This window comes from Aquarana catesbeiana, linkage group LG05, assembly GCF_042186555.1.
Source record: "Aquarana catesbeiana isolate 2022-GZ linkage group LG05, ASM4218655v1, whole genome shotgun sequence".
Classification (NCBI taxonomy): domain Eukaryota; kingdom Metazoa; phylum Chordata; class Amphibia; order Anura; family Ranidae; genus Aquarana; species Aquarana catesbeiana.
This window is the reverse complement of record NC_133328.1, coordinates 245,434,863-245,461,780: the sequence shown is the minus strand read 5'-3', so window position 1 is coordinate 245,461,780 and position 26,918 is coordinate 245,434,863. Positions and strand designations below refer to the sequence as shown.

The 26,918-nt window shown below is 42.9% G+C and overlaps 1 protein-coding gene across 10 annotated transcripts in view; it reads right to left on the bottom strand.

Moving 5' to 3' along the window:
• BRD9 (bromodomain containing 9) overlaps positions 1–26,918 on the bottom strand; it is a 101,222-nt gene that overhangs the window by 52,577 nt on the left and 21,727 nt on the right. For 3 of the 10 annotated variants that reach the window (XM_073630662.1, XM_073630660.1, XM_073630669.1), the window contains exons 3-11: positions 23,222–23,354; positions 23,081–23,141; positions 20,506–20,650; positions 19,114–19,224; positions 18,170–18,348; positions 11,029–11,049; positions 10,173–10,214; positions 5,556–5,688; positions 5,389–5,461 (exon numbers count right to left, since the gene is read on the bottom strand). In XM_073630662.1, the coding sequence (XP_073486763.1) occupies positions 5,389–5,461; positions 5,556–5,688; positions 10,173–10,214; positions 11,029–11,049; positions 18,170–18,348; positions 19,114–19,224; positions 20,506–20,650; positions 23,081–23,141; positions 23,222–23,354 (898 nt within the window). The remainder of the gene's footprint in view (positions 1–5,388; positions 5,462–5,555; positions 5,689–10,172; positions 10,215–11,028; positions 11,050–18,169; positions 18,349–19,113; positions 19,225–20,505; positions 20,651–23,080; positions 23,142–23,221; positions 23,355–26,918) is intronic. The other 7 variants (XM_073630661.1, XM_073630666.1, XM_073630664.1 and 4 more) reach the window with 7 other exon arrangements.

The following is a 26,918-nucleotide window of genomic DNA, read 5'->3' as shown; positions in this document are numbered from 1 at the left end:
CTCTGCCTGCTGCGGAGTGCTGACTGACGCCTTCAGTGAAGACGGACTCTCTGCTGGAGTCTGGAGCTTGTCAATAAGCGTTCTAAAAGAACTGAAGGTGGACGCAAGCTCATCCCTAACTGAAGTAAGCATCTTCTGGCAAGAGGCAACCGGGTCATCTTTTACTAGGCCTTCTATACAGGTGCGACAAACTGCTTTGCTCCATGAGGAGCTCAATTTGTTTGCGCAAACCGCACATTTCCTTTTAAGTGGCTGCGCTTGGGCCTTGTCCTGAGTCTTGGTTTGCAAGACAAAATAAATGACCCACCATGTAATTAAAGCCACCCAATTACTCCGTAACACCACGTGCAGGAGGGAGGAAATGTGTCCCCTAACACCCACTACTACAGAGGGGGGAGGGAACACTCACAGGGATAGCAAGGTGGTGACAGAACACCCCAGGCTTACCTGTGAGGTGCTGGTGTTGGGAACCGCATCCGCTGCCTGTGCAGGTATTGCAGGAGGATCCATTCTGCTCCTCTTGGTCGTCCACAGCCTGGCTGCTTTACACCAAGAAACACCAGCAGCCAGCGTTCTCTGTTCGCGCCGTTTATGGAGACTGGAACCTCGTCTCCGGCGCCCGATGAGGACGTTATATGCCCCGGAAGTAACCCTCTCCAGGCACTTCCTGTGGGCCAGCTTGGAGTGCAATAGCTCCGCCCCCTCGAGCGCTGCGGCTTCCTCCATTCCCTGCTCAGATCAGCCACGCTGTCGGTAGGGAAGGACAACCGATGCTCAGCTGAGCTATAGTGCAATGCACTGCGCTAGGGGGCCCGGCCTCACACCGGTCCTGGCCCTCTCCAGGCACTGAGGACAGGGAACAGCAGCACAGCCAACCTCCCCAGCGGTGTGCTGCTTCTGGCAGAGGAAGAGGTAAGAGATATGCCCCAGAAAATAATCATACAAAGCCCCTGCTTATAAGGCCTATGGGAGCAGGTTCCAGGAACATGTTACCCCCCCGTCCGGAGGAAACACAAATAACTGACATGGGCCTGGAGGACCGCCCTTTTATCTGGTGGGGGTGACGTGTTTCCTGTCCTGGTAGGAGGAGCCCAAGGTCTCATGGGCTGTCCTGGAAGACGCTTGGAGAAATTAATATTCAATGGACTCAACATGCCTCTCAGCAATTTCCTTGGGGTGTCTACTTTCCAAAATGGGGTCATGGGGGGGGGGGTGTTTGTACTGCCCTGCCATTTTAGCACCTCAAGAAATAACATAGGCAGTCATAAACTAAAGGCTGTGTAAATTCCAGAAAATGTACCCTAGTTTGTAGACGCTATAACTTTTGCGCAAACCAATAAATATACGCTTATTGACATTTTTTTTACCAAAGACATGTGGCCGAATACATTTTGACCTAAATGTATGACTAAAATTGAGTTTGTTGGATTTTTTTAATAACAAAAAGTAGAAAATATCATTTTTTTTTCAAAATTTTCGGCCTTTTTCCGTTTATAGCGCAAAAAATAAAAACCGCAGAGGTGATCAAATACCATCAAAAGAAAGCTCTATTTGTGGGAAGAAAAGGACACAAATTTTGTTTGGGTACAGCATTGCATCACCGCGCAATTAGCAGTTAAAGCGACGCAGTGCCAAATTGTAAAAAGTGCTCTGGTCAGGAAGGGGGTAAATCCTTCCGGGGCTGAAGTGGTTAACAGGCCATCTACCTGTTCTAAAGAAAATTTAAATTTTGAAGGTAAATTTTCTCCTTCCTCCCCCTCATCAGACTCCTCTTCAGATTGATAGGGGGAATGTCCCTCTGGGGTAGGAGTCTCAGTCTCCACCGTCGGGACTATAAGTGAGCCTTGAGAGGACTGTGAGGTGGCTGACTCAGGGATGGGTTTGCTAGAGAAGAGCGAAATGATTGAATAGTCGCATCAAGTTCTTTTTTAACAGATGCAATCAAGTCGCTGCAAGCGGAAAAAGCGTCTTCTTTAACTAGCAAATCAATACAGGTTTGACATAAAGTCTTCTTCCATCCTTCAGGTAGTTTAGATTTACATGAAGGGCATTTCCTTTTTGCCACTGGATCAGAGCTCTTGGCCTGCCATGAGACAAAAAGAAGAAACCATCCCAGTGAGACAACCTGTCCTTTTTTCAAGGATGCTCACTACAGGTGCGGTGGACCGAAGAAAAAAAACACAGTAAACGGCCACCGCCTGCCTTGCCGCCGCCTAGGAGTGATGCCCATGACAGTCAGACTCACCCTGAGCCCAGATGAAGAGGGAGAGGGAGCCCAGCCAGCAGCACCCAACATCAGCTGTGGAATGGGAGGAACAGCTCTCATGAGGTGAAAAAAGCATTTGGTGAAAACACAGGAAACCTGAGCTCCCAGGACAGTACCTGAGCCCTGACTTCCCCATGAAGTGTTCCCTCCAGAGGAAACACAAAAACTGACAATGTGTGGAAAGAAGCCTCCTTTTAAAGTTTGGTGGAAGAGGCGTTTCCTGTTTGCAAGGGGAAGAGTCACTCTCTCTCAAGTGCTGTCCTGAAAGACGTTAAGGGAAAAGACCTCTTCAGTCACGTATACAGGGGCTGAAATGTGAGAAGCAGCTGCACCACCAATTTGTTCCAATGGCTCACCCTGTCTTGCCATAATAGGCATTTCAGGCGAGGATGACAGTGTGGAGGTACGACTGGAGGTCCTAGCGCCTGGGGGTGAAACCTTTCTGGTCTTTGTGGCATCTTTTGGTACGCATAGTCCTAAGCACAAAAGCAGAGGCACTATTAAAATGCACCAATTGCTGAACATAGTCATGACAGAATGATGCCACTATTAAGTTCAGCCTAGTGCCTGGAAAAATGTCCTTCCCGTATTAGGAATGCCACTTGCAGCCCTTACGTGCCCCACCGCTCCTGTGTCCCGTGTGTAGCCTGCTTGCTTCCTCCTCGCTATCAGCCGAGGAGAGACTGCTCCAGCTGACCCTTAATGCTGCTTGTGCCATGCGTCCTCGTGGATGTTACATGGTGCAGTGCCTAGGCCCCCGCCCCCTCCTTTTCTGTTTGAAAATTATTCCTGCGCGGGCGGCTTTCGGGTACGCAGACCCAACACGAGGGGGGGGGGGGAGAGGAGGCAGAGGAAAACAACCATTGAAGCAAAACCCCCCCCCCCGGGTGAAAGGGGGGGGGGTATTACAAGGGAGGTACAACCACTGCTGTTTCCCTAACCCTTCTGGTCCTTTCAGGGGGGAGAAAAGCATTGGCAGATCTCTTACCTTGCGAGGAATCCCCCTGCACAAGCTGCTGCGGCCACACACAGACTGACACTGAGTTTAAGTGAAGACAACAGATTAAGCTATGTGCATATACTCCCTCTAGTGGTGATTTAAGACATGACAACATTTTTTTCCCTTAGAGAAGAAAACATAGGTGGACTTTTTAGTTCCTAAGTTTCTTCCCTTACCTTATCCCTGCCGCAGGATTTGCTGATTTAACAGTCAATCCAACCTTCACTCATCACTGCGGGCTGCGTTTAGCAAACCTTCAAGGACCGGGTCCCTTTTTATCGGGATTCCACTCCCTTGGACCTGTAAAAGCACTCCGCCAGGAAAAGCTTTTAGGTAATGTAGCATGACCAAAGCCCTGGGTCCCGGGATCCAGCCCTCAAAGAGAGGCGTTAGAGGCAAAACCGCGTGCTTCGTATACAAGGCCGGGGGACCATCCACCTGGGCCTCAGTGGCACTTTGGATGGATCCGGTCTATGAAGGCTATTTAAATCCCGCAAGGAACCCTCCTGGAGCTCATCTTCACCCGTGACCAACACCTTAGACACTGGTGAAAAAACTGTTACACTGCTGGAAGGAGGAGGGGTTATATAGTGGAGTGAACTTCCTGTATTGGGTATACCAGTGTCCATCACCTGAAGGTGCCTATATACCCATTAAGTTATTACTTAGGCTCTGTGTTCCATGATGTACGATAAAGAAATATAAATATAGATTACCCAAATTTTTAGAGTATACAAGTGCAGTTTATATCCACATTTGCTTAAAATGGTGTGGGTGTATTTAAAGCAAGATCGCTTGTGTCTAAATGTGTTGATAGATGAATTGTATTTTTTGTTACTGCCAGTTTACACCTAAAAGAATTAGATTACTGTGCAAAATCTACAATATTCTGCTAGGCAAACACAGACTGATTATGATGTGCTGCTGGAGTGGGCAAAAATACTGGGCTAAGTTGACTGCATAGTGTAAAATGGAGCAAGTGGAAAGAAAGAAAGAAAGAAAGAAAGAAAGAAAGAAAGAAAGAAAGAAAGAAAGAAAGAAAGAAAGAAAGAAAGAAAGAAAGAAAGACCTAAAAGCTCTATAGTCCTATAAAAGGCACAACACTGCATGTGATTTTTTTTTTTATATTTATTTTTAGTCAGCAATAACAGCTTGGACTAAAAAAAAAAAAAAAAAAAAAAAAAAAAAAAAAAAGGGGGATTTCTGCAGTGCCCAAGTCTGCTCGATGATTCAGTACATCCTACTACCCAATTACGATTCCAAAAAATGGGCATCAAACCTTTTATAACAAACAATATGCTGCAAGGTATATTGTAACAAAGATACAGAGTTCCATTGTGGTTTCAGTTATGAGGGTTTTAGTGTATTTTAAAATGTTGACTTTAAAGTCAAGCTGTGTTTTGTCCACATGGGGGCAAGCAACAGGGTTATTTAACTGCCGCCTTACCTAGCTGTATTTGTTCATCTACCGTTTGCTCTCATATACCTATGCTCTCCTTGGCAACCAGGAGTGAAATGGAATAACCGGTACTTTTAGGTATGGAGACCAGAAGACTCTCTTCCCCTTCCTCCCATGTAACAGCATTGGTTTTTGGTGATTCACCTTTGACAGGAAAAGGATCCACAGCCCTTAGGAAGTTTGAGGAGGTTAAAAGGACTTTCTAACTCAATTCCTGGCATCAAAAGGGGGTGGCGGGGGAGTAAAAGGCAGGCAAGTACAGTATGCACAGCTGGGGTGGGCTGCAAATAAATGAAACACTTGCTTAACTCTGCATTGTCAAAGCATAGGTTTACTTTCAATTCCCAATCTGTTGTGTTTGCTCAGTACTAGGATAGCTCTAAGAGGTTAGGTTGTTGGAGAAGTAAATGTGAATTAAGTTTGAGCTCAAGCTGACTTTAAATATTTAGAGTACATTCACACCTATTGTATTAGTAGGGTTGTTTTAAAGAAAACCCCTGCTTACATCTTTGGTGTCGTTTCCAGCAAAATGCATTCTTCAAAAGTACACCAAAACCCACACTATTGCAAGAATCTAACACAACACATACTCTATTGTCCCCTTTGCAATACAATGTTTACTGTTAGACAAGGTGCACTTTTAAACACATTTATACTACTTACCCTCTGCATCTGGATCAGAGTTGACTACAGTATAAATTAAAGTGCCATCTGTATTCTTCTTAAGGTAACCAATCTGGAAGTAAAAGTCGCCATTTTAGAATTAAATGAATTGCCAATAAAAATCTCTGCCTGCTACTGTGCCACGTTTTGTATTAGGAAAAACATACCTTGCAGTTAGAGAAATATCTGTTGACTTTGTCTCTTGCTTCATCTGCAGCATGCTCTACCAGAGCCAATACGTGTTCTTCTGCTGTGCTGTCTGTTAAACTACATGCATTGCCCTCTGGTTCAAAAATGCAACTGAAAGAGAACACAAACTAAACTAAGGCTGGGTTCACACCGGTGCGACAAACGCTCCGAAACTGGGAGTTCATGTCGCATGACGTGTGAAAATCAATGTTTCCCTATGGGAGCCGTCTTAACTGGTCCGACGCAAGTTGGTTTGACTTTGAAAATGCTCCCTGTACTACTTTGGTCCGACTTTGATCCTACTTCAGCCCATTGACTATAATTGAAGTCGGATCGCCATCTTGCATGATCCGACTTTGGCATGCAACTTGTGCTCTGATGATCTTGAAGGGGAACTCTGCGCCAAATTTTAAATAAAAAAAAAAAAAAAAAAAAAAAAAAAAAATCGGCGTGGGTTCCCCCTCCAAGAGCATACCAGGCCCTTCGGTCTGATATGGATTTTAAGGGGAACCCCCTACACTGAAAAAACGGCGTGGGGGGTCCCCCCCAAAATCCATACCAGACCCTTATCCGAGCGCGCAACCCAGCCGGTCAGGAAAAGGATGGGGACGAGCTAGCAGGATGTGCTACCATACTCATTCACATAGGTTGGGGGGCGGGGATCTGGGGGCCCCTTGTTAAATGGGGCTCCCGGACTCCGATATGCCCCCCGCCTGCAGATCCTGACAACCAACAGCCAGGGTTGTCGGGAAGAGGCCCTTGTCCTCATCAACATGGGGACAAGGTGCCTTGGGGTGGGGGGGGCCGCACGGCGCCCCCCCTGCCCCAAAGCACCCAGCCCCCCCATGTTGAGGGCCTGGTACGCGGCCTGGCACGGTTCAGGAGGGGGGGGGGGCCCTCGCTCGTCCCCACCCGCTTTCCTGACCGGCCGGGCTGCGTGCTCGATAAGGGTCTGTAATGGATTTTGGGGGGACCCCCACGCCGTTTTTTCGGTGTAGGGGGTTCCCCTTAAAATCCATACCAGACCGAAGGGCCTGGTATGCTCTTGGAGGAGGAACCCATGCGTTTTTTTTTTTTTATTTAAAATTTGCTGTGGAGTTCCCCCTCAAGATTCATACCAAACATGGTGCCTGGTATTGGCAGGGATTCAAGTCGGATCCCTGTTCATTGAAAGTCGGACGTATGTCGGCTTCAAGTCGCAGTGCAAAGTCTGATCCAAAGTAGGATGAGTGTCGTGTCGCACCAGTGTAAACCCGGCCTAAGACATACGTTCCGACTTTGTGAGCACATGTCGCATGACGTGTATAAATCAATGATTTCCTAGGAGAGCTGTCTTAACTGGTCCGACACAAGGTTCTTGCACTACTTTAGTCCGACTTTGGTCCTACTTCAGCCCATTGAATATTATTGAAGTCGGATCAAAGTAGGATCCTTGTCCTAACCATCCGACTTGTGACATCCGACATGGTGATTACAAGAGCAGGAAAGGGAATTTTTGTCACACTGGGACTGTTCAACATACAGTCCCAGTACAACAGTCGTGTCGTAACAAGTGTGAACCTGTCCTAAGGCATAAGGAAGTCTTTCAAATTTATCAAAAACAACTGCCTGAAAAACAAAAAAGCTAAAGTGTAAAATGAAAAAGCTTCCATTCAAGCTGTAGACAAATGCTCTGAATTTTTGTAAAAACATTTTTACATTACATGACCAAATATAGAAATAACAATAGGGTATAAATAAATAAACGTGCTGCACTATCCCCTTAATGATCTGCTGAACCTGCAGCACAAACCTAAAAAACAAAATTGTTAATTAAAGTGATGTGCCTATAAATCAAATCCAAGAATATAATAATAATAATAATCATAATAATATATAAGCGACTAAAGTCGTCATTCAGCTTACATCATATTAGTGTGAATATACGCACATTTCATAAAATATAAATATTGATACAAAAGTGATCCATAAAGTGCTCAAGTGCATATAAGTCCGTGATACTCTGACCACCCAGGATCAGTTTTCAGGGTCCTTAATACAGCAATATAAACGAGACTTGATAGGTGACTGTGAATATAGCGATCTGCAGCAGTGATTACACTCAGATGCTCCCCACTCCAAGGTAATGGCTGCTCATCTCAGAGCGTGCGACCTCGCAATTAAGTTTGGTCAATGCACGCTTTTGAATTATCAAAATGGATTCCAGGTCAGGTTGCAAGTTCCAAACACTGCTCAAAAATGTAGCATCCTCACATAAAAATGTCAAAAAGAAACTCCACAGTGTGAAACCGTTTTAAAAGATTGTATTTACTGCAGATCGCTATATTCGCTCCTCTCCCTTTCCCGACTTGCTGGGCTGCATTCTCAGATAAGGGTCTGGTATGCATTTTTTTTTTCTTAAATTGGCGTGGGGGGTCCCCTTCGAATCCATACTAGACCCGAAGGGCCTGGTACGGACCTGGGGAGGGACCCATGTGTTTTTTTTTGCCAGTGTTCTATTGAGAAGTGCCCCCCATTGAATAGTGCCAGTATGTACTGCACATGCGCCGTACGGAACAGCACAACAGCTGATTTGACAATCAGCTGGGCTGACGTAACAGCACAACAGCTGATTTGACAATCAGCTGGGCTGACGTAACCAGGGCGCACGTGCACATCCTAGGAGATGTCTCTCGATGGGAGAAACCATTTCACAGGCACAATTTAAACCTATACAAACAGCGGGTGAGACTGTAGTTCTCAGATTGTGCATTGCTACTGCTGGAGGGCAGCTAGTGGCTGTGGTGAAGAGCTGGTTTTGTCTGTGTTGCAACCCACCCTTTCACACAGCAGACCTGCCCTGCAACACAGATAAAACCGGACCATCAGCACACTGTAAAGCCGTCCCGCAACAGTGAGGCACAATGTGAGAACTACGCTCCCCCCCGCTGTTTGTATAGGTTTCAATTGTGGCTGTGAAATGGTGCCTCCTACGATGTGCGCTTGCGCCCTGGTCATGTCACTCCAGCTGATCGGAAAATATATATATATATATACATACATACATACATACACACACTTTTTTTTCCTCAGTTTAGGCCGATGTGTATTCTTCTACATATTTTTGGTAAAAAAAACCCCCCAAAAAAACGCAATAAGCGTTTTTTAAACGTGACTGCGACATTATGGTGGACACATTGGACAATTTTGACACTTTTTTGGAACCATTGGCATTAATACAGCAATCAGTGCGATTAAAAATGCATTGATTACTGTATAAATATCACTGGCAGTGAAGGGGTTAACACTAGGGGGCGGTGAAGGGGTTAACTTTGTTCCCTGGGAGGTGATTCTAACTGAAGGGGAACTACAGGAAGTTACAGATCGTGGTTCCTAGCTAATAGGAACACACGATCTGTCACTCCTGTCAGAACAGAACAGGGAAGAGTGTGTTTACACAGACTCGTGCCTGTTCTGTGTCTCCTGGTCACGATCGCTCGTGGCCGGTGGTCATTGCGATCGTCGGCCATGAGCATCGGCACCCCCGCTGTGCAGCGCGAGCGCCCCTGCTATCTGGACCCTGCGAGTCCACATACAGTAACGTGGTTTCGCGCTGGGGAGCCAACTTGCCGCAGTAAAACTTTGGTAAACAGAAAAATAAAAACGCAAAAACATCAAAAATCGCATCACAAACACTACGCATGTCTGGTGCGATTCCATTGAAGTCTATTACGTGCAAAAAGTGGGAAAAAAAGTCCCTGACCCTTTCCAAGAACGCACTGGGCATAAAACACATAGATGTGAATGTGTACCAAAGGAAACCATGTTAAATAGACTGTAGTGCGTTTCTGCAAACTGCAAAAAGCACTAAAAAACACATAGGTGTGAACCTGTGTTTAGGGTGAAACATAACATTATTAGGCTCCAAAAAGCACAGGTGTAAACCAGATCTTAAAGCGGTTCTAACGTGCTGGTCAACATACAATGAACTTTTAACTGCAGTTAATTTCCATGTTAGCTTAACTACATTTGCCAGGAATAAATGCACAGAAGGTGCAAAGAAAATCTGTAGAGCGGATGTAAGGTTAAAAAAAAAAAAAAAAAAAAAAGCTCATGAACTGAAGCAATAAGGGCCTGTGGTAATGGACCCTCGGCTTCCGCTTCTGGTATCAGTTTTACATGCTCTTGAGACCAGTCAGAATTCATTGAAAGGTGAATTTTAACTGCAGTTCCCCTTCTTCTCACCCACATCAAGTAGGTTTTCCTGTCCCATATTAGTGCAACTTTAGGATAGGAAATCTTAAAAGTGGTAACCCTGAGGCTAGTCACTTCATTATACCCAATGAAGTGACTAGCCTCAGGTGATACACAGATATGAAACAAACCCTCCTGCACAAGTTGTACCTGTTTGCAGACATCTCTTCTATAGATCATTCAAAAAACACACAGATCTAAGGATTTTTCTCAGCTCTAGTAGCAGGGGGCAGGCATCTGACATCATATAAACACACTGCAGAACACTGAGCTCCTTGGTATTGGACAGCTGATTGGAGAAAAGAGACATATCCCCTCTACACAGGGTCATAGAAAAATACAGAGCTAAGGCTAGGAGTCACCTGCTGTGGTTCTGGAGGGAGGGCAGGCCGTCTTGCAGGAGGCTGTTGTGTGAGGAAACACAGTCAGAAATGATTCATGCAGCTAGAGAGGAGAGATCAGAGGGATGCCATGCTTGGTGCTTTGGATTCAGGCTAGTACACACTATGGTAGGATATGCCTTGTGCATTTTTCATGTCTGAAGCTTACAACCACTTGAAGGTGGCCATAGAAATGGATTCCTCCATCCACACAAGTGAGATAGATGAAGGAATTTCAACCCCCCCCCTCCCCTCTCCCAATGACATTGTATTCGGACAGCAGGACTCTTTCTTATTGATCAGAAGTCAACCTAACAGTTCAATATAACAGACCATCAGTCTAACAGACTAGGAATTCAATCTAAAAGGACTCCTGATGAACAGTGACACCTACACTTTGATTGAAATTTGGCCAGTCCCTACTGAACCGAACAAATTTCAATCCATCTATGACCAGCTTTAGTACATACTCATTCTAGATCAGCCACATAAAGCAAAAAGGGTCCATATCAAGATAACTAGCATTTTCAAAAAGTAAGGTCACCAGCGGCAGCCTCTATCAGCTCCCCAAAGACAGATTTCTTCTTTTTTTTTTTAAGTCTTCTGTCTTGCAAAGCCTGCTGATTTAGCGCATTCATAGTTGGAAAAGCCACAAAAACAAAGTCAGAGGAAAACTGCAGTGAAAAGTTCAGTGTGCACAAGGCATTGGAAACAACTAAAGCTAAAGTGTGACGGTTTATAGAGAAAGGAGGTTTGCTTGCTTAGGTAATATAGCCAGATATAAACTCATAACAAATATGAAAGCAATAATCACAAACACCAAAAAGACATAACATACCTCTGATCATCCTCAATCACCCTGCAAAAATTGAGAAAAAAAATGTTCAGATATTTCACAAGAATAATGAAGACAATTACTTATGCGTCTTCCATACTACATGCATTACTACATTGTATACTACATAAAACATTAGAAACAGTATAACAAAGAAAAATGTATGCCGTAGGCATTAATAAAATTCTTGCTTTTTACAATCCATTCACAGCAGCACCCATGCTGAATGCACAGCCCATGGAGTGCACTGGGATGGGAGGACACGGGTTAATTTACTAAAACTGGAGAGTGCAAAAATCTGGTGCAGCTGTGCATGGTAGCCAATCAGCTTCTAACTTCTGCTTGTTCAATTAAGCTTTGATATAAAAAACAAAAAAACAAAACAAAAAAAAAACAAAAACAAAACATGGAAGCTGATTGGTTTCTGTCCGGTTTTAGCAAATTAAGCCCACAGTGTTGAAGTGCTCTTTGCCGCTCATCTCACTGTTTGTTTTTCTTATAACTGTATTAAAAAACTGCATACAGTATTTATTTTTTCAGCTCACACCACCGAAACGCAGTGACGTGAACTGACACCATAGGGAAAAAGGCAAATTGCCTTGTCTTTGCATTGGGAGTGCATGGGGCAACATTGCCCAGCACATCCCAACACAGATAGTGTGAATGGACCCTTATTCTTTTAATGGTTCACATTGTGAAGGAATGTGATGTAGATAATAATAACACCTGCTGGCTCTTAGACTCCGCGCCCTGGGGAATCTATGCTCTAGCTCCCAGTGGGATCTGTGTCAGTAATCCAGTAGACCTGCTTCCTGAACCTCCCAGGGTTCAATCCGCAGCAGTCAGCCGTAGGGTCCACTACCTTGCGGTGCACTCCTGATCCCAACGGTGTGCATCCGTCACCCAGCCTCTAGGTGACCTGACACTACACATATTATAAACAACAGAGATTTGTAAATTACACTAAAGATGCCCTCCAGGGCATTGCTGACCAGTTATCCCCCACTTCCTACATGACATTCCAGGACCGGATGGCCTTAAACATGGTGCTAGCTGGGAAAGGAGATGTTTTGTAAAATCATAGGAAAAAACGGGAGCCTGTTGTACATACATTCCTGATAATACTGGCTCAAATGGTAAGGTTACTCTAGCTATAAAGAAATTAGAAGATCTGTCATTGGAGATGAAGAACTCAGGTATCACAGACCCATGGGATCAATACTTTAGCTGGATGAGTGGGTGGCAGAAGGTGCTCGCCCAGATAGGAGTAATGGTATTAATAATCCTGGTTCTTTTCGCCCTGATCGTATGCTGTATTCTACCTTTTGTAAAAAAAAGTTAATGAGCAAGGCTGTAGACAATAGCACACCTACATTTCTCCACCAAGAAGAAGAGGACCCCCTTATGATGGAAGATGACAAACCCTTCACTCCTCCACAGTCACTCCCTGTCCAAAATCTCACAATCCTATAGGGTTTTAGGGATAGATCGTGCCTGACTGCACCTCTCCAGCTGTATCGAGGAGGGAAGTGAACAGTTGCTGCCCAATTCTATATACAGCCTAAAAGAGTTGCTGAGGAGAAGGGCCAGGCCAAAGTGGGACCTTTAGTATTAGGGACAGAAAACAGAAAATAGTCATTTTAGGGGGGACTGTGAAGGAATGTGATGTAGATAATAATAATAATAATAATAATAATAATAATAATAATAATAATCTGAAAATGTCTATTTTCTTATGTGCATATATATTTTTCTCCTTACTCATTATATAAGTATACAGGTTTGCTCTGTTCCTATATTTTCTCAAGATGGCGGGTACCCCCTACATCCCACACATCAGAGAAAACGCGGAACTGAAGATAAAACCAAGGACAGCCAAACCTCGTTATGACGATTCTCCATCTTCTTTTCTATCTTAACCAATGAGATGTACCTATTAGACTAAAATAGCAATGACGTATTTTTGTGTATAAAACATTAGCACCGCCTTGAATAAATCAGAAGTGTAACAAGTAATGCTGCTGTGAGCGTGTCTCAGAGAGTCTTACTTTTATATGCATGCATATCCACACTTTCCAATTAGAGACAGCAGCAGATAACCTTGGGCTCGATTGGAGCTCTTAATCATTTCCATAACATGATCTCACAGGAAGTCTAGCTCTTGAACAAAAACATTCTTTAACACACTGCAACACAATAGGGTTGATTTACTCAAACTGGAGTGTGCAAAATAGGGTGCAGCTGTGCATTATTTCAGCTTGTTCAATTAAGCTTTGTTTTTTTTTTGTTTTTTGTCAAACACTGGAAGCTGACCTGATTTCCATGCAGAGCTGCACTAGATTTTGCACTCGTTTTAGTAATACAACCCCTGGCAAAAATTATGGAATCACCAGTCCCTGAGGATGTTCCTTCAGTTGTTTATTGTTGTAGAAAAAAAGCAGATCACAGACATGGCCAAAAACTAAAGGCATTTCAAATGGCAACTTTCTGGCTTTAAGAAACACTAAAAGAAATCAAGAAAAATAATTGTGGTGGCCAGTAACAGTTAGATTTATAGAACAAGCACAGGGAATAAATTATGGAATCATGAAAAACAAAAACAAAATAACACTCCAACACATCACTAGTACTTTGTTTGCACCACCTCTGGCTTTTATAACTGCTTGCAGTCTCTGAGGCATTGACTTAATGAGTGATAAACAGTACTCTTCATTAATCTGGCTCCAGCCTTCTCTGATTGCTGTTGTCAAATCATCTTTGCAGGTTGGAGCCTTGTAATGGACCATTTTCTTTAACTTCCACAACAGATTTTCAATTGGATTGAGATCCGGACTGTTTGCAGGCCATGACATTGACCTTATGTGTCTTTCTTCAAGGAATTTTTTTCACAGTTTTTGCTCTATGGCAAGATGGATTATCATCTTGATAAATGATTTCATCATCCCCAAACATCCTTTAAATAGACGGGATAAGAAAAGTGTCCAAAATTTCAATGTAAACCTGTGCATTTATTGAAGATTTAATGACAGCCATCTCCCCAGTGCCTTTACCTGACATGAAGCCCCATATCATAATTGACTGTGGAAATTTGCATGTTTTCTTCAAACAGTCGTCTGCATAAATCTCACTGGAACGGCACCAAACAAAAGTTCCAGCATCATCACCTTGCCCAATGCAGATTCGAGATTCATCACTGAATATGACTTTCATCCAATCATCCACAGTCCATGATTGCCTTTCCTTAGCCCATTGTAACCTTGTTTTTTTGTGTTTAGGTGTTAGAGATGGCTTTCTTTTAGCTTTTCTGTATGTAAATCCCATTTCCTTTAGGCCAGTGGTTCTCAACTCCAGTCCTCAGGACCCACCAACAGGCCAGGTTTGCAAGATAGCTGAAATACATCACAGGTGATATCACTTGCTGCTCAGTGATTGCAGTATTCTAGTCTGCAACTCCCCAAGGTAATACTTAAAATCTGGCCTGTTGGTGGGTCCCGAGGACTGGAGTTGAGAACCACTGCTTTAGGCGGTTTCTTACAGTTCGGTCACAGATGTTGACTCCAGTTTCCTCCCATTTGTTCCTCATTTGTTTTGTTGTACATTTTCTGTTTTCAAGGCATATTGCTTTAAGTTTTCTGTCTTGACGCTTTGATGTCTTCCTTGGTCTACCAGTATGCTTGCCTTTAACCACCTTCCCATGTTGTTTGCATTTGGTCCATGTTTTAGACACAGCCGACTGTGAACAACCAACATCTTGTGCAACACTGAGTGATGATTTACCCTCTTTGCCTACATACTAACAAGCAGATTTAATCTGATGCAGGTGTTAGTGTTTGTAATGAAAATTTACAGGGTGATTCCATAATTTTTTCCTCAGAATTGAGTGATTCCATAATTTATTCCCTGTGCTTGTTCTATAAATCTAACTGTTACTGGCCACCACAATTATTTTTCTTGATTTCTTTTAGTGTTTCTTAAAGCCAGAAAGTTGCTATTTGAAATGCCTTTAGTTTTTGGCCATGTCTGTGATCTGCTTTTTTTCTACAACAATAAACAACTGAAGGAACATCCTCAGGGACTGGTGATTCCATAATTTTTGCCAGGGGTTGTACAACCACAATCCATTTTTGTGAACAGCCTCTAGTAAAGGTTGTAGCCAAGCATTTTATCTGCTCTGGAAAATTTTGCAAAATGCATGAAGCTGTATCTGGTGTGATCAAGTCCTTAGACTGAATATGCACAGAAGATGGTAGCTGGCAATATTTTATCAGCTTGTCAAATGCTCAGAGCACTAATGGCAAAATGAAAGGAAAAGAAGAAGATGCAGGCTTTTGAACTGAGCACCGATAACAAGCTGGAAGGTCACTCTTCTCTTTAATCCGGAGGATCCACCACCCATCTTGCCAAAAAGAACGTCAAATTTTGATTCGCCCGACCAGAGAACAGTTCTTCACTTTACAACAGACCATTATAAAGAGCTTTGGCCCAGAGAAGATCGCAGCATTTCTGGATCATGTTCAGATATAGCTTCTTCTTTACACAATAGAGCTTAAGTTACAGTTAGTCACCTAGTTTTGACAGGTACCCAGCCCCCACTTTCGCTCGAGTCGCCTAGGTGGCCTGAGTGCAAGTTCTCCTCTACCCCTCCCTGCCATCTTTTGGGACATGTCGCATATCCCAGAAGATTGCCCGGCCATTCAGGAGGCACAGCACGACTAGCACATGCACAGTGCGCACCTGGCTGTGAAGCCACAAGCTGTCACAGCCGGGTGCCCACACTTGTGATCCCGGCGCTGGGGAGAGGTGAAGGAGAGAAGTGGATGGCCGCATCGCTGGATCGTGGGACAGGGGAGTGTGTGTTTATTAAAAATCAGCAGCTACACTTTTTGTAGCTGCTGACTTTTAATAAACACAAAAACTGGAACTCCACTTTAACCCAATTTGTTGCAAAATGTTCTTCCAGCTCTTCCTTAGTACCACTTACTTTGCCTGCTTTTTGTTGCCCTGTTCAAACTTTGAGATTTGTTGCGGCCATCAATTTCAAAATTGCCTTTTTTTAAATTTTCAACATTTGATTTGTTTTCTAATGTGAATAAAATATGGGTTCATGAGATTTGCAAAACATTGCATTCTGTTTTTAACTAGATTTTACACTTACAATTTTTTGGAAATTGGGTTTGTATACAGTATGAAACATTAAATAGATTAACGGCTCAAAGTAGATTATAAAGAAGCAGCACACATACAGTGGGGATGGAAAGTATTCAGACCCCCTTAAATGTTTCACTCTGTTATAATTGCAGCCATTTGCTAAAATCATTTAAGTTCATTTTTTTTCCTCATTAATGTACACAGCACCCCATATTGACAGAAAAACACAGAATTGTTGACATTTTAGCAGATTCATTAAAAAAGAAAAACCTGAAATATCACATGGTCCTAAGTATTCAGACTCTTTGCTGTGACACTCATATTTACCTCAGGTGCTGTCCATTTCTTCTGATCATCCTTGAGGTGGTTCTACACCTTCATTTGAGTCCAGCTGTGTTTGATTATGCTGATTGGACTTGATTGGGGAAGCCACACACCTGTCTATATAAGACCTTACAGCTCATAGTGCATGTCAGAGCAAGTGAGAATCATGAGGTCAAAGGAACTGCCTGAAGAGGACTCCAAGATGGTGAGAAATGAGATTCTTTGGTCTGATGAGACCAAGATAGAACTTTTTGGCCTTAATTCTAAGCGGTATGTGTGGAGAAAACCAGGCATTGCTCATCACCTATCCAATACAGTCCCAACAGTGAAGCATGGTGGTGGCAGCGTCATGCTGTGGGGATGTTTTTCAGCTGCAATCGAGGGAAAGATGAATGCAGACAAGTACAGGGATATCCTGGACGAAAACCTTCTCCAGAGTTCTCAGGACCTCAGACTGGGCTGAAGGTTTACCTTCCAATAAGACAATGACCCTAAGCACACAGCCAAAATAACGAAGGAGTGGCTTCACAACAACTCTGTGACTGTTCCTGATTGGCCCAGCCAGAGCCCTGACTTAAACCCAATTGAGCATCTCTGGAGAGACCTAAAAATGGCTGTCTACCAACGTTTACCATCCAACCTGACAGAACTGGAGAGGATCTGCAAGGAGGAATGGCAGAGGATCCCCAAATCCAGGTGTGAAAAACTTGTTGCATCTTTCCCAAAAAGACTCATGGCTGTATTAGATCAAAAGGGTGCTTCTACTAAATACTGAGCAAAGGGTCTGAATACTTAGGACCATGTGATATTTCAGTTTTTCCTTGTTTAATAAATCTGCAAAAATGTCAACAATTCTGTTTTTCTGTCAATATGGGGTGCGGTGTGTACATTAATGAGGAAAAAATGAACTTGAACATGATTTTAGCAAATGGCTGCAATATAACAAAGAGTGAAAAAATTAAGGGGGTCTGAATACTTTCCGTACCCACTGTATCTACACAGTAGCCAGCTCCTCTTAGACCTACAAGATACTGTATATCTACAAGAAGCAGCACATCCACAGCAACATCACAAGCCAAGGACTTCATCCTCTGACAAGCTGCCACTACTGTACATGCATTGGGTTGAGCAGCACAGCAAATAACAGCACTTGTAGGTCTCTCCGGCTATATACAGATGACTGTGGTTTCCTGACTCAATATGAATGTCACAGCACAATTCACCAGGCAGAATGAATGAATGCAATCATGTGAGGTCACATGACATGACCCTTTCATGCTGACAGTGATTCAACAGGGAATAAAATAAAGTAAACTTGATAAATACCGTTTAGTTTGGTGTCGGCAGTGCATAAACAATACAAAAAAATATACATATAACATTTTAATAAATTGCTCTATAAGAGCAATCAAGTTATTTTAATGTTAACCAGGGAATATTGCAACTGTACTAGCATTTGCTTTTCACAGACTAGTTTTACTTGTTGCCTGAAATTGATTTAGCATACAATGGCAGCTAGTGTTTATCTACAAAGAGAAAACTCTGGAGTTGTGTAAATATATGGAACTCAAAAACATATACACAGTATATCTTTGCTATTCATTTCTCGACATTTTATACATCTCTCCATAGATCTTACATATCCAACCACCAAAAAGGCTTGCATTTTTACCTAATAACCTCCTTGCTTGGCTTTTTAGATTTCTTTGTCATCTCAACTGGAGCTGGGATTGGGACTTCTGGAGTAGGGTCTTCCACTGTAGTGTCCTCATCCCCCAATATAGCAGCCTGCTGAGAAAAATCCATGTCCTGCATAAACGACATACTGCGCTTCAAAGCTAAAAGCCGTTCCTAGAATCAAAAAGGACAGAGCAGCAGGAACTTTATATTTACTTTCATAGCAAAAAGGTGCTATGATGAATGGATGGGATGGGAACAATATTACCTTAGCCTTACAATGCTAGATTTTAATGCTTATGCGCAGGGTTGGGTAATTCTTTCCAAAAAATAGCCGTGCAAAAACAGAAATAAAATGTTCAAAATCAGAAAGCAAAGAAAATAAAGTGCACAGCAAAATGATAACATTGATGTCAAAATATATTTATATATATATATACATAGGATGAGCTCGGGCGTGTTCACACACTCCACGTGCAGAGCCCGCCAGGAAGTCGGCGCGTCGCTGCGCTAATCACAGGCTGTGAGACATCTCCCGATCTCTGCAGCCGCACATCGGGAAAATGTCTCACTGCCTGTGATTAGCGCTGCGCTGTGCCGACTTCCTGGCGGGCTCTGCACGTGGAGTGTGTGAACACGCCCGAGCCCATCCTTAATATACATATACACACACACACACTATATGAAAAATATTGTTAACTTGACTGGTAAATGTATACATTATACTAAACATACAGTATGTATAGATATACTTAGCAAATCATTTCTACCTATATTTGTATAACCTTTAGCAAATTATATAATTACTCAATAATAAAACATTATAATTATATTAGTCCCCACTGCTAAAAATGTTCAATATTCCTATAACCAAAGTATATGGCAGATGAAAAAACATAAAAATGGAGGCATGCACTAGTATTTCAATTTCGATCATACTTTACTCATCATCTTGAAGCCTGTATGAAGTAGCTTCTTTGCCAACTTGTAGTACACAGTCTCTGGTCGGTTATATGTCATTGCATTATCACACATAAGTTTGAAGTCTGCCTGTAGAATATACAAAATTTGGATGATTTACTAAGAACACCACACTTCACCAACAATACTCTAAGGCTTGGTTCACATATACGTGTATCTGATGCCTTTTTAACTGCATCCGATTCACATTACATGTGAATCAGACCAGCTTTCAATGGAGTCGGTTCACATATGTCCGGGGCGCCCACGGTCCCTTTCTAAAAGGGGTCCTGTGTGATTTTGGGTCCGGTGTAAGTGCGAATTAAACAAAAAATTTGCACCTGAACCGTTGAACAAAACCGCACTAGACGCCGGACTGCAAACCGCAACCGTAAGTGAACCCAGCCTTAAATGAAGGTAATGGATTGCACAAAATCTACCAGATGTAAAGCAGACAGCACCTTAAAAAAGGTTAAAAACATATTGATCCAAATAATACAGATCCGCTTTGGGTAAAAAATGAATTGCTATACATAAATCAACATGCAACAAGCAAGATTTCTCTGTACAAATAAGGGCCCTTTCACACAGGTGGACTGATCAGGTCTACCTGTCAGTTTTATAGGCAGACCTGATTGGACCCTCCAGTTTTCAAAGACACCTGCCGACATCCGATCCTGTCTGCCAAAAACCCATCTGTCTGGCGGATCTGACGACAATCAGGTGTAAAACGGACAGGTGGTCCATTTACATTGAACCACCCATAGAGGACAGCAGGCTGTGTCTGCTCTGCATCAGCGGAGTGGAAACGGACCAGCCATCCGCCTGCTTAGTGGGGGATCAGTTGACAGATCCCCCTGCTGAGCAACCCATGTGGAAGGGGCATTATTCAAGTATATTCCGTGAAATAATATTGCCATTCAGAAACATTTTGCCACCTTGAAACTTCTATTTACTTGGAATTGGCATTTTTAATTTTTTAGATTGATACATTTTACTAGCATTAAGGAATAGCACTGCATGCTGCTACTACTACTTGCTTGCTTAACCACTTGTGTACTAGCCTGTATATACCTATTCATTACCAAACCATTGTTCTGTCTCAGTGATGTGATAGTTTGACTGACAATTATCGTCATGCAACATTGGACCCAAATTAATATTTAGCTCTTCCTTTTGGTGGTATGTAATAACCACTTTTTTTTTTTTACTATATAAAAAAGAAAAAGGCGGCCAAACATTTTGAAAAAAAAAATAAATAAAAAAAAACCACTTACCTAAAGATAATTTACATTCCAATATAATCAAATTTAAATAGATCACAGGAAAAATTGACAGACGACTGAAACACCTCTTTAACATGCAACTTACCTTAAACTCTGTGATTGATTTGTACTCATTTGCAGAAATTTTTTCCTTCATCGTACTAAAATCCATAGGATGCTTTATTATCATAAAATAACCTGGAGCAATCTGATCTGTCACTGGAAAGGCAAAAAATCCATGGGGGTCTTTACTGTAAGGATAAACAAACAAGTATTAAAAATGTAAATTCTTGGTAAAAAAATAAATCCTGCTTTTGTGTTGCCCCTTCTATCCCCTGTAATGTTACATGGTACTACACTCATCCACGGCTCCTTCTGCCTGTATGCCTTCTCTACCTTTTTCTGTCCCTTTAGTGCCCTGCTCTGTCACCATATTTCCATGGGTGAATTTTTACCACTCTCTCTCACAACATTCTTACACTCTGCTCTTTTCCAGTGTTCCATTCTGCCACTGGGCAACCTTTTCTCTTCAAAAGGCAGAGCCAGATTACTATATCAGAGCTAAATTCAAGCAGAAGTGAACCATTACCTACGTTATCACTGCACCTGGATGCTTGCTTGTGTACTTTAACATATGCTGGTGTTTCTGATAAAGAATAGTGTTGCTTCTGCTAAATTAAAGTCTGCATTTACATTGCTGTATGGTCAGAAGAGAGAAGCGACTCAAAGACACTGCATAATTGCCATTTTCATTTTTCTAAATTCAGATATCCTATGGGACGTTTTAAGGGCTCATTTACACCAGCAGCACTAACGCAGTAGCAATACATAGGCAAGAAAAATGAATGTATTCCAATGAGCCTAGTTTACACCACTGCATCGCATTCATGTACAGTGCATCTAGAGAGTATTCACAGTGCTTCACTTTTTCCACATTTTATGCTACAGCCTTATTCCAAAATGGATTAAATTATTTTCCTCAAAATTCTACAAACAATACCCCATAATGACAACATGAAAGAAGATTTTCTGAAATATGTGCAAATTTATTAAAGAAAAAAAAAAAATCGCAGTTAAATAAGTAATCGCAGCCTATGACACTTACAAATGAGCTCAGATGCATCATGTTTCCACTGATCATCCTTGAGGTTTCTACAACTTGATTTGAGTCCACTTGTGGTAAATTCAGTTGATTGGACATGATTTGGAAAGGCACACCTGTCTATATAAGGTCCCACAGTTAACGGTGCATGTGGGAGCATGAAGGTCAAAGAATAGTCTATAGACCTCTGAGACAGGATTATACATCAAGGCACAATTCTGGAGAAGGGTACAGAAAAATGTCTGCAGCAGTGAAGGCCCCAATGAGCACAGTGGCTTCCCTTATTAATAAATAGAAGTTTGGAACCACCAGGACTCTTCCTAGAGCGGGCCGCACGGCCAAACTGAGCAATCGGGGCAGAAGGGCCTTAGTCAGGGAGGTGACCAAGAACCCCAATGGTCACTCAGAGAGCTCCAGCGTTTCTCTGTGGAGAGAGGAGAACCTTCCAGGAGAAAGCCATCTCTGCAGCACTCCACCAATCAGGCCTATATCGTAGAGTAGCCAGACAGAAGCCACTCCTGAGAAAAAAGGCACAAAGCAGCCCATCTGGATTTTGCAAAAAGACACCTGAAGGACTCTTGACCATGAGAAACAAAATTCTCTGGTCTGATGAAACAAAGATTGAACTCTTTAGTCTGAATGGCAAGCGCCATGTCTGGGGGGAAACAAGGCACTGCTCATCATCTGGTCAATATCATCCCTACAGTGAAGTATGGTGACGGCAGCATCATGCTTTGGGGATGTTTTTTGGCGGCAGGAACTGGGATCCTAGTCAGGATCGAGGGAAAGATGAATGCAGCAATGTGCATAGACATCCTCTGGACCTCAGGCGGGGGTGAAGGTCCATCTTCACCAGGACAACGGCCCTAAGCACACGGCCAAGATAACAAAGGAGTGGCTACAGTACAGCTCTGTGAATGTCCTTGAGTGGCCTTGCCAGAGCCCAGACTTGAACCAGATTGAACACCTCTGGAGAGATCTGAAAATGGCTGTGCACCAATGCTCCCCATCCAACCTGATGGAGTTTGAGAGGTCCTGCAAGGAAGAATGGGAGAAACTGCCAAAAAAATAAGTGCAAAAAACTTGTAGCATCATGCTCAAAAAGACTTGAGGCTGTAATTGTTGCCAAAGGTGCTTCCACAAAGTACTGAACAAAGGCTGTGAATACTTATGTACATGTGATTTTTTTCTTTTATGCAAAAATTTCAAACTTTTCACATTCTCATTATGGGGTATGGTTTGCAGAATTATGAGGAAAATAATTAATTTAATCCATTTTGGAATAAGGCTGTAACATATCAAAATGTGGAAAAAGTGAAGCGTTGTGAATACTTTCCGGATGCACTGTACGTTTAAAAAAAGTACAGTATTCTGCATTTTTCCACACTGGGATGCACTGCAAAAAAAAGTAAACATGCACAAACACACCACAAATGCACATGAATAAGTGCACCAAGAAAGCAAAACAAAAAACACACACACACACACTGCAAATTCACACACAAATGTAGACGCAGAACCACACAAAGAAAGCACAGATTGTGGTGTAAACAAGCCCTAAGCCTCATCCTCATCTTACCGTTGCAGTTGACGGAGGAAGTATTCCAGAAGTTGTTGTATTGGTGTGCTTTCATTTTCTGCTGCAAAGCCAAAGCAAAAATGTAATCAAGTGCCCCATATTAGAAAAGAAAAAATACAAATGCCAAATTAATGATTTCACCTGGATGTGTTCTACAAGCTCTAACAGGACGGTCTGTTGCAGTTTCAACCTCCACTTTTTTCGTTGGCTCAAAATACTCGGTTTCACCATCAGAGTCACACTGTTCCTTTTCTCGTTTTCTCTTTTTCTCTTCCTATTAACAAATAAATACTATTCTCAGATTACATCTCAAAGTTTACAAAATCAACTAGGGCAAACTGTCTATTATGGCTTTACAAAAATGTACTTTTCAATTTTTTTTCTTTTCTTTAGAACTCCGATAAAGGGCTTGTTTGCACTTATGGTGTTTTTACTGTTCAAGCAAACCACCATGATGAAAAGTCTAGCCTGTTTGCAAGACAACTCAAAGGTTCCATTCACAGCAGGTGCAGTGGGATTGCGTTGGGTGACTATTCCAGTGTAGTCCTACCGCAAAACAAGGCAAAAAATAGGATTTTTATAACAGCTTACCTGTAAAATCCTTTTCTTGGAGTACATCATGGGACACAGAGCCTTTAGTAATAACTTAATGGGTTATAGGCCACCTTCAGGTGATGGATACTGGTATAGCCAATCCAGGAAGTTCACTCCCTATATAACCCCTCCTCCTTCCAGGAGCACATCAGTTTTTGTAGCAAAGCAATATACTTAAATCCCAAAAGAGGGGAGGGACCTCTGTGTTCCATGATGTACTCCAAGAAAAGGATTTTACAGGTAAGCTGTTATAAAAATCCTATTTTCTTTATCGTACATCATGGAACACAGAGCCTTAAGTAATAACTTAATGGGACGTCCCATAACAATGCTACTTAAAGGGAGGGAGACACAACCCGGAGGGTACCCCAAGACTTGAGGACCTATACTGCTGCCTGCAGCACACTGTGCCCAAATGTGATATCCTCATACCTCCTTAAATCCATCTGATAAAATTTGAATGTATGTAATGAAGACCAAGTTGTGGCCTTACAGATCTGAGCCATGGAGGCCTGGTGACGCACTGCCCAAGAAGCACTAACCACCCTGGTAGAGTGCGCCTTAACTTGAAAAGGAGAAATCTCACCCCTTAAATTAGAAGTTTGAATTATAACTTGCCGAATCCACTTAGTGACAGTGGATTTTGACGCTGCCTGTCTTTTCTTAGGACCCTCTGGCAAAATAAATAAGACATCAGTCTTACGAAATAGATTTTCACTGCTCTCACCACATCAAGACAATGTAGTGACTTTTCTTCCCTGGAACATGGTTTTGAAAAAAAAAAAAAAACAATGGCAGGACAATATCTTGGTTAAGGTGAAAACCTGAAACCACTTTTGGCAAAAAGTCTGGACGAGGGCGTAACACCACCCTGTCCTCATGAATAATCAAATATGGTTCTTTACAAGAAAGAGAAAGGGAATATGTTGTATTGGTTCAAATGGCTGTTTTTGTAACACAGACAAAACTAAAGTTCAAGTCCCAAGGGTGGTTTGACTGGCGGATTAAGCCACATCACCCCTTGCATAAAACCTCGGACTAAAGAATGTGTAGCAAGCGGTTTTTGAAATAAGACGGATAAAGCTGAGACTTGGCCTTTTATAGTTCTCAAGGCCAATTTCATTTCTACCCCCAATTGTAGAAAGGCAAGAATTATGCCTATGATATATCTCCGAGGGTGCCAACCCTTGGATTCACACCAGGAAACATAAGCTCTCCAGACGCTATAATATACAGTTCTGGAAGCTGGCTTCCTTAGATTAATCAGGGTAGAGATAACTGACCCGGAAAGCCCATGTTTCTTCAGAACGTGGGTTTCAATAGCCAAGCCGTTAAATTTAGAGACTGTAAGGTAGGATGGAATATCGGTCCCAGTGAGAGCAGATCTGGCCATAGTAGGAGGGACCATGGACCCTCCACTGCCATCTTTATGATTTCTGCATACCATGACTTTCTGGGCCATGCTGGTGCTACCAGAATTACCGGCTTTCTTTCCAGCTTGATTCTGCAAAAGAAGTTGTGGCAGCAACTGAATAGGGGAGAATGCATACATCAGTGAGAACCGATTCCACAGGGTCACCAACGCATCCGTTCCGCATGCGAGTGGATCCCTTGTTGTGGCCACAAAGTTGACTAACTGCCTGTTGAACCTGGACGCTAGAAGATCTACGTCCGGAGTCCCCCATCTTTAGCAAACATCCCGAAATATGTCGGGGTGAAGAGACCATTGCCCTGGGAATAACTGCTGGCGACTGAAGTAGTTGGCCTGCCAATTCTCTACTCCCGGAATGAAGACAGCCGATAGGCATGGAACATTCCTTTCTGCCCAAGTTAGAATATGGTTCACCTCTCTCTGCGCTGAAAGACTCTTGGTGCCCCCTTGGTAATTGATATAGGCCACAGCTGTGGCATTGACGGATTGGATCCTGACAAGACAATCCAGTAACCTGGAAGTCCAGGCCTTCAGAGCCAGACGCACTGCCCGTAACTCTAGGATACTGATGGGCAAGGTTCTTTCGGCTCTTGACCACTGTCCCTGGACAGTTGTATTTTCTAGTACTGCTCCCCAGCCTGAAAGGCTGGCATCTGTCGTTACCACTTTCCAGATAACTGGTCTGAAGGATTTTCCTTTCAGCAGATTCTGGGTTAGTAACCACCAAGTGAGGCTTTGGGACACTCTTGGGGACAGGCGCATTGGCAAGTCTAAAGCTTGAATTGTTTTGTTCCAAGTAGACTGGATACTGTTTTGCAACAGTCTTGAATGGAACTGGGCATAGGGAACCGCTTCGAATGAAGCCACCATGTTTCCTAGCAACCTCATGCAAAGGCGAATGGAGGGATTGCCTTTTGACCTGACCATCCGCACCAGCTCTCTTATGGAGTTGATCTTTGCCTGAGGCAAGAACACCTTTTCCTGGGCTGTGTCTATGATCAGACCCAAGTACTCCAGCTTTTTTAGTGGTGTTAAGGAAGATTTCTCTAGGTTGAGAATCGAACCCAAACTTTCCAGGTAACTGGTTGTAATGCGTAGGCTTTACGCCAAACGACCCACCAACTGGTCTATTAACAATAGATCGTCTAGGTACGCCAAGACTGTCATGCCCTGTGCCCTTAACATGGCTAGAGGTGGGGCCAGCATTTTTGTGAACACCCGGGGTGCTGTAGCTAGCCCGAAGGGCAGGACTACAAACTGGAAATGCTGCTGTTCTAACTCGAACCGCAGAAACCTTTGGTGAGTGGGAAATAAGGGAACATGCAGATATGCATCCCTGATGTCGACAGATGCTAGAGGTTCTCCTCCTAGAAGGATAGAAACTACTGACCTGATCGTCTCCATGCGAAAGGAGCAAATCTTCAGGAACTGATTTAGATTTTTTTAGATCTAGAATGGGTCTGACATCTCAATTTGGTTTTGGTACCATAAAAAGATTTGAATAAAACCCCAAACCTTGCTCTTTTGTGGGGATCTGTATGATCACCGCTTGAAATATTAAATCGGTCTAGTGCCTGAAACAGAGAATGTCTTTTCTCTGGCTCTTTGGGAACGCTTGATTTCAGGAAACGAGATGACCCATCTGTCCTGAATTTCCTCTTGGCAGACTTCTGAAAACTGCAGAAGTCTTCCCCCCACCTTAGTGAGGGGGGTTGCCTCTTCATGATGAGGCTTTAGGATTCTGCTTTGCAGGTTTCCGGCCCCAGGACTTCTTTTGAGCCTGGGTCTTAACCTGAGGTTTTCCTCTAGAGT